This window comes from Gopherus evgoodei, chromosome 8 (genome assembly GCF_007399415.2).
Source record: "Gopherus evgoodei ecotype Sinaloan lineage chromosome 8, rGopEvg1_v1.p, whole genome shotgun sequence".
Classification (NCBI taxonomy): domain Eukaryota; kingdom Metazoa; phylum Chordata; order Testudines; family Testudinidae; genus Gopherus; species Gopherus evgoodei.
The window spans coordinates 109,406,297-109,421,465 of NC_044329.1; the positions used below are offsets into that span (position 1 = coordinate 109,406,297).

Genomic DNA, 15,169 nt, shown 5'->3' on the forward strand with positions numbered 1-15,169 from the left:
GCTCCTGCTGCTGTGAGCAGCATGGTAAGGGGGTGGTGAGGTTGGATAAGAGGTAGGGACTCCCAGGGAGCAGTTGGATGGGAGGAGGTTCTGGGGGGGAAGGTGCAGTCAGGGGGGGTTGGATAAGCATGGAAGCCCTGGGGTGGGGGTGTGGATATGAGTTGGTGCAGTCAGGAGGGGTTTCAATAGGGGGTGGGGTCCCAGGAGGGGGCAGTCAGAGGACAAGTACCAAGAGGGCTTGGATGGGTTGGTGGTTCTGAGGGGGGCAGTCAGGAGACGGGAAGTGGGAGGGGGGCTGTTTGGGGGGACATAGCCTTCCCTACACAGCCCTCCATACAGTTTTGCAATTTGTGATGTGGCCCTCGGGCCAAAAAAGTTTGCCCACCCCTGATATAAGTCAATGCTATACCTTTCCCTGAAATGCTGTGTCCAGTTCAGGTCATCCTACCTCAAAAGGGATAGCACAGAACTAAGAAACAGGCAACAGAAAGGGTTAGAGGCATTGACTTCCTTATGAGAGGACTCAGAGAGTGGAATGGTTGGGAATTTTTAGGTGCAAGGAGACAATTAGAGGCAAAAGCACAGGTGCCTAAGAGGAGACATGATAGAGGTAGACCAATTGTGAATGATAGAAAGGAGGAGTCGGACACACTCTTATCCTTGTGCATAATCCAAGAACAATTACATTGAAGGGCAGCAAATTTAAACCCAATACAAAGGGAAAAAAATAAACAAAAACAATCCATAATTAACATGTGAAACTCAATGCCTCAAGGTATAATTTATGTCAACAATTTAGTACAATTCAAAAAAGGAACAGAGAACATTCACAGATATTTATCAATCAGTACAAGCCTTCCTGCCTCAGGGTATAATTTGTGGGTTAGGAAAAAAATTGGCTACAGGCTGCTTATTCCTTCGTTATCTAATATGGTGTTCCTTGCATTTTCCACTGAAGTACCTTTTTAAGATACTTTAATTAGGTTTCTGGTATTTGCAATTTTCTACATCTAGGTCAAGCCATAAACACTGAACAAATTCTTTATGAGCATACAATTATCAAAAAAAAAAGGGGGGAAATAATACATGTAGATTAAATAATTTTCCTTGGAAAGATGTTAGTGTCTAATTACAGTATACACAGTACTTTCAACTATATCATCTGCAAAGAGAAGAATCAATAAAAGAAACTAGTACTTTACCAATCAGCAATGAGAACACATTCTAATAGTTATCCATGTTTGATTAACCTAGAACAGCAATTAAAACAGGGATTCTTGAAGTCAAGATGACACAGAACAGGAATAGTATGGCTTCATCTTCAACTTCTACAATTGTTTGCTAAAGAAAATGTCTGGTTGCTTAGCAATTATATTAATGCAAGAAAGCACTATAATTTACATACTGTGGAATATGTTACCAAGAGATAGTGAAAACTCTCCATCCTTTACAGTTCAAATGAACATTGGATGTCTAAGAGATGGGCTCCAGTTCAACCACAAACTGTTAGGCTTAATGCAGGAATCTCTGGATGAAACTTTAATGGCCTCTGTTATGCAGAAGGTCAGACTACATGACCATAATGGTCCCTTCTGGACTAAAAATCTATGAATTTTGTGTGATGCCAAAATTTGTTAAACCCAGCATTATCTTTTTACCATTTTTATACACAGAATCACACTTTCACTTCTCATTTTTTTTATCCAGTACTATGGAAAAAGAAATTAAATTACTTTTCACCTACTAGCAGTTAAATTATTTTTTTCCTTACAGCTTATGACAGTGTCCAAGTGGCAAGCTCAAAAATTTAAGGCAGCCCTTTGTTTTAAGTCTGACAATCCAGGCCAACATGTCCCTTTATAATGCCCTGTCTCCAGCATTGTAAATTAACTCAATTTTGCAGGTGGCTAAACTAAATCGGGAAGTTAAATGACTGCACCATGGCTATAGAAGGAATCAGTGTCTGATGGTATTAGAGAGTAAAGGATTACTGCATACAAGTCCCGTGCTTACTTCATAAGACCATGCTGCTGCTTACAAATAATAAGGAACAAAACTAAATGTATGGTTAGTTCCTAGATGTCCTGTCTACAGCAACTGAGCCCTTTTAAAGGAAGTAGTTCTCAGTTCTATGACCTAACAAGGGATAGTTTGGCCTGGTTAGGAGTAGGATAGCAGCTGGAGTGAGGAGACAAATCAGGCTTGGGAGCTAGGAAGGGAGAAATAGGATAATCAGCCCAAAATGAAACATCTGAAGAAAGAAGTAGACTTCCAGGGACGGTCTTAAAAGGAAGAACCATGTTCAGTTTCAGGGCAAAGCTGCAAGGGTGGAAAATTCTGCAGGCCCTTCCAGGGAACAGGGAGGCTTGAGCAGCATTCAGTAGTGCTGGCACAGAGATTAAAGGAGTGAATTCTTGCAGGGGTCCCTGGACTGAATGAGAAAAGAGAGAACAACAGAAACCTGATCCCTGATGGGAAGGGGAATTATTTGTTAGAGACACTGTGAAGCCTGTATCTCATCTCTCAGGCGTGGAGCAGAACTGAATAGCTATCTATATTGTAAACCCTGGACTGAAGGGGAATTATGTGCTATATACCATGTAAAGCCTACAGGAGGCGGCAGAGTCTCCTTGGTTTACTGTTAATAATAAGGGGACCTGAAGAAAAAGCATTAAACAGGATGTAAGGCTCAGTATCAGCATTGGTGGACCAGAGGGAAAGAAATCAAACTAGACAAAGTGGTGACCACACTATGTTTTGGCAGAAGTGGGTGCTCTGGGAGGGGGAGATTTGTTTCAGGTCCCATCATGCTAAGCATTGTACAAGCATGTAAGATAGATAGTTCCTACCCTGAAGAGCTAACAGGCAAGGTAAGGCAAAGGGGTGGTGGGGGAGGACAAAAAACAAGGCCTAGAGAGGAAGTGACTTACCCAAGGTCATGCTAGAGGACAATGGCAGAGCCAGGAATACAAGCTAGCTCTTCTGACTCCCAGTCCAGCATCTGCTAGATTAGACCATGCTGGCTACTCAGTAAAGAAGCTGGAAGGGATCTTGTAACAGGCCCTAGCTGCACCTGTGGTATCATTAGGAACTAATCCAGGATCCTCCCAAAATCTGAATTGGATAGCTGCTGCTGAGTCTGGGTTAGGTGAAAAGATAGGCAAAGCTTCCAGAAAAGTTCCTTCAGAAGCTGCCAAGGTGAGACGCTTTCAGGACAGGACAACTGAAACTTGTTACATTTGAAACTGAACGTCAAGTAGAAATGGGGATGAACTAGAGCCATGCTCTGCATTTATTTTTCCGTAACAGGCAAATAAAGCCGAGGAAGGAAGAGTAATCTTACAGACCCCTGTATAGCCCCAAAGAAATAAGACAAATTATAAGAACTAAACCCTGTTATTTCGGTTTTAATCCACACACTTGTGAAAGACTTCAGAATTGTTTTATGCACATATCCCCATTCAAAACTAGTGTATTATCCTAGTTTTATATTTTAAGGGTCTGTACATCTTTCATGATATCGATTCCCTCGCCTGCTCCCATGGACATCATACATTTCCTCATAGCAGGAGCATACAGTGTATTATAATAAGCACTGATGTAGGTATTACATCATCTGGAGGAAGAGGATGCATTATACATAATATACTTATGCTACAAGGAAACCCACAGAAGCCTAATATTTAGAACATCAGATTTTATTTGGAAAGATTTTTGATAAACAAAGGCAACAATTAGGTTAGGAACAGGTTTCCGAGTAGCAGCCGCGTATCTGCAAAAAAAAAAACAGGAGTACTTGTGGCCCATTAGAGACTAACGAATTTATTTGAGTCTCTAAGGGGCCACAAGTACTCCTGTTCTTTTTACTTGAGGAACGAGTGCACGGAGTCCTATTCTAATACCCAATCTACTGTAGTTAATAGGGGTCATTGAAAGGATAAAGGGGGTGTCCAGCATCTCTTGCTACTAGTTTTCCATTCACCTGTGAAATAAAAAAAGACAATCTGAGTCAGAAAGATGAAAATCCAGTTCTTGCTTTAAATTAAAAACTGAACCATGCAGAATCTAGTTTCCTTTACTTCCCAGTCCTTAGCAAGGATATCTTTAACAATCACAGCTCCCCCTTCTCCCCAAGGCATAGGATTACTAGAAAATCTTTTTCCAAGAGAATTCTCTGTAGCCTGCAACAAATATAACTTTTAGTGGCTAGGGCTTGAGGAATTGGATTAAGAACAATTAGGGCTCCTTATTTGCAACATTTACCTAATACAGTGAAACCCCGCTATAACATCGTGTCAAACCAATCTGATAGCTTTCTTTGATACAATAACGAGTCTTGTGGATAAGGGAGAAGCGGTGGATGTGGTATACCTAGACTTTAGTAAGGCATTTGATATGGTCTCGCATGATATCCTTATCGATAAACTAGGCAAATACAATTAGATGGGGCTACTATAAGGTGGGTGCACAACTGGCTGGCTAACCATACTCACAGAGTAGTTATTAATGGCTCCCAATCCTGCTGGAAAGGTATAAGAAGTGGGGTTCCGCAGGGGTCTGTTTTGGGACCGGTTCTGTTCAATATCTTCATCAACGACTTAGATGTTGGCGTAGAAAGTACGCTTATTAAGTTTGCAGATGATACCAAACTGGGAGGGATTGCAACTGCTTTGGAGGACAGCGTCAAAATTCAACATGATCTGGACAAATTGGAGAAATGGTCTGAGGTAAACCGGATGAAGTTCAATAAAGACAAATGCAAAGTGCTCCACTTAGGAAGGAACAATCAGTTTCACACATACAGAATGGGAAGAGACTGTCTAGGAAGGAGTATGGCAGAAAGAGATCTAGGAGTCATAGTGGACCACAAGCTAAATATGAGTCAACAGTGTGATATTGTTGCAAAAAAAGCAAACGTGATTCTGGATGCATTAACAGGTGTGTTCTAAACAAGACACGAGAAGTCATTCTTCCGCTCTTCTGTGTGCTGGTTAGGCCTCAGTTGGAATATTGTGTCCAGTTCTGGGCACCGCATTTCAAGACAGATGTGGAGAAATTGGAGAGGGTCCAGAGAAGAGCAACAAGAATGATTAAAGGTCTTGAAAACATGACCTATGAAGGAAGGCTGAAAGAATTGGGTTTATTTAGTTTGGAAAAGAGAAGACAGAGGGGACATGATAGCATTTTTCAGGTATCTAAAAGGGTGTCATCAGGAGGAGGGAGAAAACTTGTTCACCTTAGCCTCTAAGGATAGAACAAGAAGCAATGGGCTTAAACTGCAGCAAGGGAGATTTAGGTTGGACATTAGGAAAAAGTTCCTAACTGTCAGGGTAGTTAAACACCAGAATAAATTGCCTAGGAAGGTTGTGAAATCTCCATCTCTGGAGATATTTAAGGGTAGGTTAGATAAATGTCTATCAAGGATGGTCTAGACAGTATTTGGTCCTGCCATGAGGGCAGGGAACTGGACTCGATGACCTTTCGAGGTCCCTTCCAGTCCTAGAGTCTATAAATCTATGAATCTATGAAACATGTCTGAGGTCCAAAAAATTGGGTAGCGCTAAATGCAGGGTTGCGGTATAGCGGGGTTTACCATTTCAAGCTGGTCAGTTTCAAGCCTGTCGATTTCTCTTGGGCAGAAAACTACTTTCATTTGTGAACTGCCCACAGCAGTAACTGAAAGGGTGCAGCTCCAGCAGTGGGGGCTCTCAGCCATGCAGCGAGAGAGGGAAACACTTGGGGAGAGCAGGGGAGACGTGCAAGGGGCAAAGGAAGAGCAAGGAGCAGCTGGGGAGGAGAATGGCTCTTCTCACCAAAAGGGTGAGCGGGTGTAGGCGGGAGGAGGCAGTGGGGAAGGCACATTCCATTTTTTGGTTTGTTTATTTGTTTTTTTTCCTTCAGGGGCACTCCAGCCTCTTTTTTTCCCTTTTTTTCTTTTTTGCGCTTCAGTGCCGCTCCGGCCGTTCTGTTTTTGTTTTTGTTTGCGCTTCAGCGGCGCTCTGGCCGTTTTTTGTTTGTTTGCTTGTTTTGGTTTTTTTTGTGATTCAGCGGCACTCTGGCCGTTTTTTGTTTGTTTGCTTGTTTTGGGTTTTTTTGTGATTCAGCGATGCTCTGGCCGTTTTTTTCTTTTTTCTTTCTCTTTTTTTTTCCTCTTTTGCACGTCTGCGGCACTCTGGCCATATTTTTTTTTTTGCACGTTTCGGCGGTGCTCTGATGGGTTTTTTTGTTTTTCTTTTTTGTGCTTCCGTGGCGCTCCAGCTGCTTTTTTTTTTTTTTTTTTTTGGCCTGGGGTGGCCAGAGCCACCTTACAATCGCATTATAGCCAAATTCGCGTTCTTGCGGGGCGCATTATAGCGGGATTTCCCTGTAATTGCTATAATGTGTGTACTTTGCAAAGCACTTAAAATATTAATTATTGGTCTAACTCTCAACACTCCTGTGAGATATCACAGAGAAAGTGTGGTGATGCCAGTTTGACAGATGAATACACTGAGGCAGAGAAGTTAAGTAACTTGCTCAAAGTCACACGGTGAGGCAGCGGCAGGGTTGGTTATTGAACTCAGGAGTCCTGACTCCTAGCCACTAAACACATAGTTGGAAATTCTGGTTCCACCCAAGTCTTGGCAAAACTCCCATTTGGCTTCTTTAGGAGCAGGATTTCATCCATGTCCTCTAATTGAATATAGACTTTTGAGGGGGTGGCATTTAAGCATGGCACCAGAAAGCTTCCAGAGAGAGGAGATGCACTTTTCAAGGTGCCAAGCTCCTGCCAGTCAGCCAACGCTTTCTTCTGTAAAGCTCACTACCAGTCATACGCATCTGATGTTAGAGAGAGACAGATTAGGATTGCTGCATGAAAAAACATCTCAGGGATTTTTTTCTACGAGTAAATATTCCACCTACTCTTTTGAAACCAACAGCTTGGGCCCCAGTGAATTATTTACAGTGTGTGGTACATTTTGTTCTTCACCCGGGCCACTAGGGGACACTGGAAATAGTGATTAAAAAGCAGAGGACTAACCAGCACATGGAAACATGCTAAGAGTTTTACACGTGATTAATCTTCAGATATAAAAGCATATTATAAATACATAAAAGTTTGACCAACTGCTGAGTCAGATCCTCTGAACTCTCCAGGTACAAACCTCTCTAACCACTCAGTGACAGACATGAAGGTGTCAATTTTGCAACAAAAAAACTTCAAAAACAGACTTCAAAGAGAGACCGCTGAACTCAAATTAATATGCAAATTAGATACAATTAACTTAGGTTTAAACAGAGACTGGGAATGGTTGGTCATTACACTAATTGAATCTATTTCCCCATGTTAAGTTCTCCTCACACCTTATAGACTCATAGACTCTAGTACTGGAAGGGACCTCGAGAGGTCATCGAGTCCAGTCCCCTGCCCTCATGGCAGGACCAAATACTGTCTAGACCATCCCTAATAGACATTTATCTAACCTACTCTTAAATATCTCCAGAGATGGAGATTCCACAACTTCCCTAGGCAATCTATTCCAGTGTTTAACTACCCTGACAGTTAGGAACTTTTTCCTAAAGTCCAACCTAAATCTCCCTTGCTGCAGTTTAAGCCCATTGCTTCTTGTTCTATCCTTAGAGGCTAAGGTGAACAAGTTTTCTCCCTCCTCCTGATGACACCCTTTTAGATACCTGAAAACTGCTATCATGTCCCCTCTCAGTCTTCTCTTTTCCAAACTAAACAAACCCAATTCCTTCAGCCTTCCTTCATAGGTCATGTTCTCAAGACCTTTCATCATTCTTGTTGCTCTTCTCTGGACCCTCTCCAATTTCTCCACATCTTTCTTGAAATGCAGTGCCCAGAACTGGACACAATACTCCAGTTGAGGCCTAACCAGCGCAGAGTAAAGCGGAAGAATGACTTCTCGTGTCTTGTTTACAACACACCTGTTAATGCATCCCAGAATCACGTTTGCTTTTTTTGCAACAGTATCACACTGTTGACTCATATTAAGCTTGTGGTCTACTATGACCCCTAGATCTCTTTCTGCCATACTCCTTTCTAGACAGTCTCTTCCCATTCTGTATGTGTGAAACTGATTGTTCCTTCCTAGGTGGAGCACTTTGCATTTATCTTTATTGAACTTCATCCTGTTTACCTCAGACCATTTCTCCAATTTGTCCAGATCATTTTGAATTTTGACCCTGTCCTCCAAAGCAGTTGCAATCCCTCCTAGTTTGGTATCGTCCGCAAACTTAATAAGCGTACTTTCTATGCCAACATCTAAATCGTTGATGAAGATATTGAACAGAACCGGTCCCAAAACAGACCCCTGCGGAACCCCACTTGTTATACCTTTCCAGCAGGATTGGGAGCCATTAACAACTACTCTCTGAGTACGGTTATCCAGCCAGTTATGCACCCACCTTACAGTAGCCCCATCTAAATTGTACTTTCCTAGTTTATCTATAAGAATATCATGCGAGACCGTATCAAATGCCTTACTAAAGTCTAGGTATATCACATCCACCGCTTCTCCCTTATCCACAAGGCTCGTTATCCTATCAAAGAACGCTATCAGATTAGTTTGACACGATTTGTTCTTTACAAATCCATGCTGGCTATTCCCTATCACCTTACCACCTTCCAAGTGTTTGCAGATGATTTCTTTGATTACCTGCTCCATTATCTTCCCTGGCACAGAAGTTAAACTAACTGGTCTGTAGTTTCCTGGGTTGTTTTTATTTCCCTTTTTATAGATGGGCACTATATTTGCCCCCTTCCAGTCTTCTGGAATCTCCCCCGTCTCCCATGATTTCCCAAAGATAATAGCTAGAGGCTCAGATACCTCTTCTATTAACTCCTTGAGTATTCTAGGTGACTTGCAGGCATCTAACTTTTCTAAGTGATTTTTTACTTGCTCTTTTTTTATTTTATCTTCTAAACCTACCCTCTTCCAGTAAGCATTCACTATACTAGACATTCCTTCAGACTTCTCAGTGAAGACCTTCTATGGGTCATCTTGATTATCACTTCAAAGTTTTTTTTTTCTCCTGCTGATGCTAGCTCATCTCAATTGATTGGCCTCTTACAGTTGGCAAGGCTACTTCCAATCTTTCATGTTCTCTGTACGTATAAATATCTTCTTTCTTTGTGTTCCATTTTGTGCATCCAGTGAAGTGGCTGTAGCCCACGAAAGCTTATGCTGAAATAAATTTGTTAGTCTTTAAAGTGCCACAAGTACTCCTGTTCTTTTTAAAGCATTTTTTTTTAAAGGTTTCAGAGTAGCAGCCGTGTTAGTCTGTATCTGCAAAAAGAACAGGAGTACTTGTGGAGGGTCTCACTCAGACGGGGCACTAGATTCCCATTTAAAATACTTCCCATCTCATTTTTTCCTGTTTCGTTTGCATCTTTGAAGCCCAGCTGCACAGCATTTAGCCTCTTCCCAGCTGGATGAGCTAGCACTTTGAACTACCCTCTTTTGTCTCATCTGCTTAATGAATCACCATGATGCTGATAGGGAGGGTGGGGAAGCAGGGAGCATTTCTTCAATAATCCCTCTCTGGGCATTAGTTGCAGAGAACAGCATCCTCTTCCTTTTGACTCTTGCACACTTTTCAAGCCAGCTGGCTGTGCCTGGGCTTTGAGCATACTGAGACAAGCTAAAGGTGCTTTAATATATCAACACAGCCACTAACCTAGCCGTCCAGTACCCCCACATGCCTCATCTACAATTCCCTCACTAATCTTTTATGAAACGTTTATCTCCATCTTCATTACCCTAATAAGATGCAATGTTTTGTCCACCAATAGCTCTGGTAGGGGATGATGAAAGGAAGAGCACTGAGACAAAAAACACACACGCATACACACTTTCTCCCCCGACCCAGCCAGAGAAACTTACTGTAACCACTGGCACAATGTATCGCCAGTTTTTATTCAGGGTTCCAATGTGATCCATCTCTTCTCCTGTGAGATTAAAGTCAAACACCTAAAACAAAAAAAATTAAAGCTTTATTCTTGGACTGTGGTTGCCCGTCTCCGTAGCTCCCAAACCTTGCCACCCTGTCTTGTTCCCTGTGTAACAATTACAGCCCACTTCTCTCTAGCCTGATCTCCTTCAGAGACCCAACAAACGAGGGGGGGTGGCTTGCACCTGCATGCCTCAGTATACCAAGACACAGAATGATATAGTAACATCTAGAAGCATCAACCTGGGGCCTTGCAACAGTACCAATACACACACAAAAGAACAATAGACTGGAATAATTTAAAATGTCATTACAGAATGCTTTTGTCTGGACTTTAAAGGAAAAGCTCACTGCAATATTAGAAATTCTAATAACTGTATTTAAATTTTAAAAGGGTAAATGATTAAACACTGTGTTTGAAACAGTATTACAAAAGAATTAACTATCATACTGGAAGCTGTAGTCTTGACAGCCTCCTGATGCAGAGATTTCATTTTCCACTGGGAAGCACTGAAAATTAGAGATTAAGAGAAAATCTCTCTATACAGGCCAAATCCTGAAGTTTCTACTTAGTTTGTACTCAAGCAAAACTCAAACTAAGAACCGAGTCAGGATTGGTCCTGTCTTTTTTACATTTGTTCTTTAACAGGAGTTGAAGCAATTTGACAAAAAATGAGATACAGGGCTGGCTAAATCTGGAGGTCTTTACTCAGGGCCTGATACTACACGTGCATTCTTGCTCACACTGAATAGTGCTCTGTCACAGACGCAGTCCCACAGAAATCAGTGGGACTGCTTCTGTGAATAAGCGCTAATCAATGGGCCAAATTCTGTTCTCAGTTACTCTGTGTCTACATCAGTGTCATGCCATTAAACTCAGTGGTATTACTCAAGATTTATACCAGTGTAATGGAGGGCAGAATTTGGCTTGAGTTGCAAGAGTTGCAGAATTACACCCAAGATTTTAATCTTATCCAGCCAAACTCCCAATAAATTTTGCCTGAGTAAGGGCTGAGCAAAGATCTCAAGATCTGACCCAGACAGACTTACCTTAAAATAACTTTAAAACTTTGGTTTCCAGGGACTTCTAAAGTGAAGTGAATTGGCTCAACTGTAGCTCAGGAAAGAGTTTCTTTAAAATTCTACCCTCACTAATCCTATTTCTGCTAAAGAGTATAATCAGAACAGCAGCTGATTCCAGACACCCTAGCCATTGAATGGGAATAATAAAAAAGGAGTGGCAGTTCTTTCCAAAAATTGTTTTGCCAATACCATTTTAAGACAAGTTACTGTTTACTTATCTATATAAGGGCAAACTCCACTGCTAAATTAGGAAAGACAAGGGATTTTCATTTAAAAACAAGGAGTGGGTGACCAAACCCTTCTGTCACTCAAAACTTAAATGAGTTTCTTTTCCAAAAATTCTTTCCACCCATCTGCGTCTACAGACCTGTATATAACTGGAGAGCTGGTAATGAGTCTTGGGATGAGCACCCTCTTTTTTGTGTTGTGCAGTTACTAACAGATTTTCCCTCTAAGGAAAGATATTAAGTATTTGCATTGCTAATAAAAGAGCTCTTACCTGGAGATTTTGCAGAATGCGGGCCGGAGTGACACTCTTGGGAATGGAAACAACCTTACGCTGTACTTGCCACCTATTACACAGGGAAGGAAGAAAAACCTCAACTTCTACACATGCAACCGGGGGGGTAAGGAGGGGGGAAGAAGAACATGATGACACCCAGAAACATCTGTTCCAAGCAAACAATTCTCTCTTTCACTTGATGGTATTTTACATATATTTACTCCCTGCACCTTGAACCCCTTTCTGAGCATTGATGGCTGTGAGGTGAGCTGGACAAGGGTTTACCTTAGAACCGGTCAACACCAATCTTGAGCAAGACAGAATAGTCACTAGACTACTTCATTGAGAGCTGCAGCTGATCAGTTTTGAAAAAACTGAAATAAGAGCAAGATGTCTCAAGCTGGACTGCTAAACCCTTTAGAAAATTTTGGCCCCATTAACTTCCAAAAGGTAAACCAGGAAGAGACTCCTGTTCTCTAATCCCTTGAGCATAATATCATCCTTCCTCTCATCCACCTTCTACCAGCTGACTAGCCAACTCCAAATTTGTGCTGTTGTGACTAAAGATGAGTGTGACAAAGGGAGTTCAGAGGCCGGGCACGAGTGTCCCGCGGGCCAGATGTGGCCCACGGGCCATAGTTTGCCCACCTCTGTCCTAGATGTTGCTGAGGCCCCCTGCTTCCCATTGACAACTACTATGACTCTTAGGGTATGGCTACACTTGAAACTTCAAAGCGCTGCCACAGCAGCGCTTTGAAATGCGAGTGTGGTCACAGCGCCAGCACGGGGAGAGAGCTCTCCCAGCGCTGCACATACTCCACATCCTGATGGGGTTTAGCTTGCAGCGCTGGGAGCCGGGCTTCCAGCGCTGCAGCACTGTTTACACTGGCGCTTTACAGCACTGTATCTTGCAGCGCTCAGGAGGGTGATTTTTTCACACCCCTGAGCGAGAAAGTTGCAGCGCTATAAAGCGCCAGTATAGCCAAGGCCTTAGAAAGTCCTCAGTGCTGTATTGGATCAAAATCCTAGGCTGGCTTGTGCTGCAGCAGAAATAGTGGAGAAAATAATGGTTTGCCAAGTGGAAGAGAGATGAACTAGTAGGCAATTATATTTTAGGGCTCTTAATGCCTATAATACTCTATAGACAATAAAAACACTGTCTCAGTCAGAACCCCTTTAACTGTGTGCCACTTGCGTCAGTAGGGCCATTGATGAATACCACCCTTTCTCAGAACTGTTCAGTACCTGAGGAGGATTTGAGCAGGTGATTTGCCATACTTTTCTGCCAGTTTTTTGATCCCAGATTCTTCTAGAAGTACTGGTTCATCGGGGTGCTTCCACATTCGATCAGGAGAGCCAAGGGGACTGTATGCTGTTACTACCAGCCCTTGCTTATTACAATGAGCTATTAGCTCATTCTGAGCAAGGTAGGGATGACATTCCACCTGTTATAACAACACACAACAAAACAGAAAACGAGGACTGAAGTCTGTTTCAGTTGTTTGGATTCCCATGATACAATAGTTTACTGCTAGCAGGACTGAGAAGTCACCTTGAAGGTTATGGCAAAGGAATTAGGCTGCATAGCTACTAAAGGGAGGTAGCTGCGGGTGGGGATTTCTACAAGTTACCCTCACCTACCTTGTCTGAAGATACTAGAATTCTCTGTGCAAGATGTGAACTTGAATTCAGACAGACTCAGCGTCCCCACAACCTGTTCCCTGGTACAACACGTAACAGAGGATTTGACCAATTGGAAATACTTTTAGCTGAATGGCAAACTTATTGCCTTAGCCTGAGAAACCGCTCGACCCACTAAGACCTCCCATCATACCCTAAAATGCATTTATTGAGCAAGCCTGTTTACACAGCACTCAGTATAACGGAATGCAGCTGGTCAGCTTAATCCATGCTTGGTCAGTGTTGTAAACGGATTTTTAGAATAATGTTCCCATTTTCTTAGATCAGCTGCTTTTAGTAGAATTGATTCTGAGGCAATGTTGACTTGCCCACACACCCTACCGGGAGTAGGTAAGATTGCCATTCCATGGCTTCATTTCCATCTCTTAGATAGCACCCACAGGATTGTATTTACCCCTTGAATTGTGAGGGTGTGATGGCTATTTGTTACAGAGTGATCACAATCAGAAAATTGCTGATTCCCCAGCTGCTCGCAATGGCCATGATGGCTGATTTAAAATCTACGTCACTCTAGGATGCTGTGACCCTTTTTTCCCCTCCAGGTGAGGCTCTTGCTGCTATAATCCGTGCCTTTGTCACTGCAAGATTAAGCTACTGCAATGCACTCTCGCCATAACGCCACTCAGAGTAATGATAGTGCGGAACGCAACAGCCTGCATGCTTAGTGGAGTTTCTCATCATGAATTCTTGACACCAGTGTTCACGTTCTGCCTGGCTGCTTATTGGCTTCAAGGCTGAGTTTACAGGTATTAATTCTGGCCTAAAAAGACCTAAATGTTCTGGAACTTTCCTACCTGAGGAAGGGACTTTCTCCATGGTCCTTACCACTTCAGCTGTGATTAATGGAAGTGCTTCAGCTGAAGCGGAACAAATTAGACCAAGAAATCCCTGAAGGCAAACTTTTCTTCTATTAACTTTATTTGGAAAGGCTAGCATAAAGGGTTGCAGGACAGGCATAAACCCATCCCCAGGGAATTGCCCCAGCACAAGGGATTCCTGTGCCTGGCACAGATCTGTGCCATCTCTGCAGAAGTGTTGGCTACAGGGGTCAATCTAGGGAAGGTAAGGGGCAGACAGGGGATGGGAGGAGGCATGACCAGGCATTCTTGCACTCCAAGTATTCTGCACTTCTGCAAAGCCTCATGGGGACTACACGAGGGCAGCCCTCAGGGCTGCACTAGCCTGCATGCAGGGTGAAACCCATTCACCCAAACACACAAATAGGGTGGGAGCCAGGCCTGTCCCTGCACTGGTGCCTGCTCCAGTGCAGGGCTAACTCTGCTCCTATGGTCATACACCACCATGCACATTATTTGTGTTCAACGAATAGTGGTCATAGGAGCTCACTCCTCATATGGATAGGATCTGCATAAAGAAGAGTAGACACTAATGTACCTTTCCTGCACAGACTTTGCCCTTTCACACAGAGGCCCATTCCCACATGCCTGCGTTTGTCTCACCTGTAGTACAGCTGGTTTGATAGCAGCCATGTTGAGGATGTCATCAATCTGACGGCTGTTGAAGTTGGACAGTCCAATGGCCTTCACCAGACCTTTCTCCACCAGCTTCTCCATAGCCTTCCAAGTTTCCTTGTAGTCGGTGTAGTCAAAACGCATCATGCCATCAGGGTTCTTTGGGAAAAGAGTATCTCCTCGTCTATAACATTGCAAAACACAGTATAAACACAGTGCATGGAGATTTTTATTATAGTAAATGTCCAGTAACAGAAATATTCTTTAAAATTCTCATAAAAGTCCAATAAATGCTTTACAAGGCACCACGTGAGATAAGCTTACAGCTCCTTTAGATTCCAATATGCTTATTTACCATATGGAAAACTGCTTAGTATACGGTGTCTTTCTTAGTCAAAGTAACTTACTGTACTCAAAGCTATCTACTTATAATGCAGTAACTATATGAGAACATGGC

At 42.7% G+C, this 15,169-nt stretch overlaps 1 protein-coding gene across 2 annotated transcripts in view; it reads right to left on the minus strand.

The window, feature by feature from the left end:
- Positions 1 to 3,818: 3,818 nt before the first annotated feature.
- Positions 3,819 to 15,169, minus strand: part of AKR1A1 (aldo-keto reductase family 1 member A1) — a 43,726-nt gene continuing 32,375 nt past the window's right edge. For both annotated transcript variants that reach the window (XM_030572187.1, XM_030572186.1), the window contains exons 5-9: positions 14,701 to 14,896; positions 12,785 to 12,984; positions 11,537 to 11,609; positions 9,888 to 9,974; positions 3,819 to 3,982 (exon numbers count right to left, since the gene is read on the minus strand). In XM_030572187.1, coding sequence (XP_030428047.1) covers positions 3,917 to 3,982; positions 9,888 to 9,974; positions 11,537 to 11,609; positions 12,785 to 12,984; positions 14,701 to 14,896 — 622 coding nt within the window. In that variant the 3' untranslated portion in view covers positions 3,819 to 3,916. The remainder of the gene's footprint in view (positions 3,983 to 9,887; positions 9,975 to 11,536; positions 11,610 to 12,784; positions 12,985 to 14,700; positions 14,897 to 15,169) is intronic.